Source organism: Leopardus geoffroyi, chromosome X, assembly GCF_018350155.1.
Source record: "Leopardus geoffroyi isolate Oge1 chromosome X, O.geoffroyi_Oge1_pat1.0, whole genome shotgun sequence".
Taxonomy (NCBI): domain Eukaryota; kingdom Metazoa; phylum Chordata; class Mammalia; order Carnivora; family Felidae; genus Leopardus; species Leopardus geoffroyi.
Genome location: NC_059343.1, coordinates 19,289,660 through 19,292,790, shown reverse-complemented (window position 1 = coordinate 19,292,790; position 3,131 = coordinate 19,289,660). Strand labels below are relative to the sequence as shown.

General features: G+C 41.3%; 1 protein-coding gene across 1 annotated transcript; it reads right to left on the bottom strand.

The window, feature by feature from the left end:
- Positions 1 to 219: 219 nt before the first annotated feature.
- DDX53 (DEAD-box helicase 53) lies at positions 220 to 2,793 on the bottom strand. The gene is given in 2 exon segments (XM_045470496.1): positions 220 to 1,691; positions 1,693 to 2,793. Coding segments are annotated over 2 exon segments (1,932 nt in total). The 5' UTR covers positions 2,230 to 2,793; the 3' UTR covers positions 220 to 296.
- Between the last annotated feature and the right edge of the window lie 338 nt (positions 2,794 to 3,131).

The following is a 3,131-nucleotide window of genomic DNA, read 5'->3' as shown; positions in this document are numbered from 1 at the left end:
TCCCAGTCTGTTAGAGAAGACACAGATGGACATGGCAGGCTATAAAAAAAAACTAGACTTTAACCAACACATCACATTTAATTTTTTCCCACATAATCTCTCACTCTCTGATTTTTCAAACACTTTTGATTTTATTAAGGAACATACACAACATTGGAAACTTGTATTTAATAACTGGGTAAATGTCCTTAAGCTGCTAATATGTTTCCAAAACTTTTTGATGTATCTTGAATATTATAGATCTTTAACATATCTTCAATCTTCAGGTAGTGTAGTACGACTTTTCAACGTAGATATCAACAAGACTTCTTGGGTTTTTCATGAGATTTTGATTTTCTTCCTGCGTCCTTTTTTTGCTTATGTAACTTGTATTGTTCGGCCATTGTTATAAGATCTTTGGGGACACTTTGATTTGCTCGTTGCAGAATTTTAATCAGTTCAGTGGCAATCTTCCACTCATTTTGAGTCATGAGGGTAATCGATATGCCAGTCTTCCCTGCTCTTCCAGTACGCCCCACTCTGTGTACGTATTCTTCGATATTGCAGGGGAAGTCATAATTATACACATGGGTGACATCATTAACATCAAGACCTCTGGATGCTAAATCGGTAGCAATCAATATTTTCACTTGTCCGATTTTAAAGTCCTCTAGTGCTTGTTCACGATCATGTTGTTCTCTGTCACCATGCAGTGATTGTACAGGGATACCTTGTATGCCTAAATCACTGGATAAGTCATCAGCGACAAGTTTTCTGCTGACGAAGATGAGGACTTTGTCTTGGGGTGACAGGCTCTCTAGAAATTCTTGGATAAGAGATAGTTTTTCTTCTTCTGTGGTAACAATTACAATTTGCTTCACTGTATTTACAGCAACTAGATCCAGAGTGCCAACATAAACAATCATAGGCTCTTTCAAATAAGATTGAGCAAGTTGACGAATGGTATCTGGCCAGGTTGCACTTGTCATAATGGTCTGGCGGTCCGGGCGCACATCTAATAAAATCTTCATTATCTGGCGTTCAAACCCCAGATCTAGCATTTTATCTGCTTCATCTAGGACTAAGTAGGTTACGCTTTGTAGGGTGACAAACTTATTCATTTGCAGATCATTGAGTCGTCCAGGAGTTGCAATAATGATGTCTACTCCTTTGGTAATGTCTCGTATTTGTCGATCTCTATTCCCACCACCATATATGCAAACACTTTTAAGACCTTTGTATGAATACTTAGAACATTCAGCTTCTACCTGAAGAGCTAATTCTCTAGTGGGTGCAAGGACCAGCATGCCAGGTCCATTCCTTTCCTCTCTCGATACTGGTTGATTATTGAGATGAATAAACCCAGGCATTAAATAGGACAAAGTTTTGCCTGTTCCCGTTTGGGCAACTCCTATAAGATCGATTCCTTGTAGAATAATTGGCCATGCCTGTGACTGAATCGGCGTTGGGTTTTGAAAACCAGCTCTTCTAATGTTTTTCATAAGTTCAGGATAGGGTTGGAAAGCATCCTCAAATTTACAGATGGGATTGGGGATGGGACGCTTTTCACCATCTTTCAAGTCATCACACATTACGTCAAAATTTCCCTTTCTCCACATATCTACCTGAACTCGAGACATTGACCTTGTTGCTTTGGATTCTACATAAAAATTTTTCTGAATTGGTGGTAAATCTGCCCATTTTCTTTTTTTACCACTCTACGACTTCTGCCCTGACCTGATCCCACTCTATCAGTGGCTGAACTTGTCTACCAGTGGTATTTGTGTGAAAATCTCGTACCACAAAGGGCTGAGGGCCAGCATTATCAACACTGGATTCTGAAGTGTAGCTTCGTTCTTGTTTTTTAACGAGAGTTTCTATAGCCGCCTTGGCCTTTGCTTTCATATCCTTGGTACCAAAAATTTTCACCTCTGCTTCAGAATCGCCTTTCATGATCTGTATTTTGGTGCTGGTCGTACTCTGGATGTCTTTTATCTTGGATCCACCACGACCAATCACCACACCAATCATGTTGTTATTTAATTTAAAGCACAGAGGTGGTTCTCGGGGGCCGAAGACCTCCACGTAGCAGCTCCTGCCCCTGCCGCTTCCGCCCTTGCCTCTGCTGCCGCCGCCGCCACTGCCGCCGCCTCTGCCACCACCGCCGCCCCTGGCACCACCTCTGTCGTCCCGACCGGCTCTGAAATCTCTTGGATTAGGCTCTTCCCTTTTCTCTGGGGCCCAGGCCATTGCTGAGTAATGGTGAGATTGGTATTGGCCTCTTGCCTACCTAGAGTTGGAAGACGATGTAGTCCGAGGCCTCTCTCATCAGGCTCTTGACCAACGGGCTATGCCGCCAGGCCTTAGCTAAGCAGCTGTTACAGAGGGAACTATTGTTTGACTTGGGGGCAGGGCTTTGAAGGCCTGACCAATCAGAGGACTTGATACTAGGACGTGGTCGGCGGGCCCATCTGATGCAAAATTTAAAGGCACGCTGCAACATGAGCCATCACTGGTGACTTTAACCTTGGTTATTTGGTTAAGTAGTATTACTCAGGGTTTCCCTACTGTAAAATTATTATTTCTAGCTTTCCATCATAGTAATAAATATTATCACTCTATTCTTTGGAAGCAAGTCGTTAAGTCTAACTGACCCTCCAGGGCCCAACCACCTGTTTAAAAGCACTTCTCGCTAACTAACAAATTGTATCTTAGCCATACGATTTGGCAAACACTGCTCTGGGTGAATATTGATTAATGAATTTTTTTCATGTGGTTATTCACCCATATGTATTTTGACCAGACACATTACAAGTCTTCCACACCTCTTTATGAATTATGCTAGAAGTTTTAAAGCATTCCCAGTATCTTTTAGTTCATTATTAAAAAGGGAAATTTTAGTTCAATGTGGCTTTTAGTTAATGAAGAGTATACTATATTTCTCTGTCTAGGGCTTCATCTTTACATGGAATAATACCATGTATTACAGAACCACAGAATTCTAGAGGTGTTGAATGTGTTAGGGTCATTTTATTTTTCTTCTTCATCAAAGAAAGAATGAAAACCAGGCCCTAATATACTTACAGACTTGAGTAGGAATGCTTAGCAGATCCTTGAGAGTATAAATTCAGAACCATTTCTTAGCTTAGACA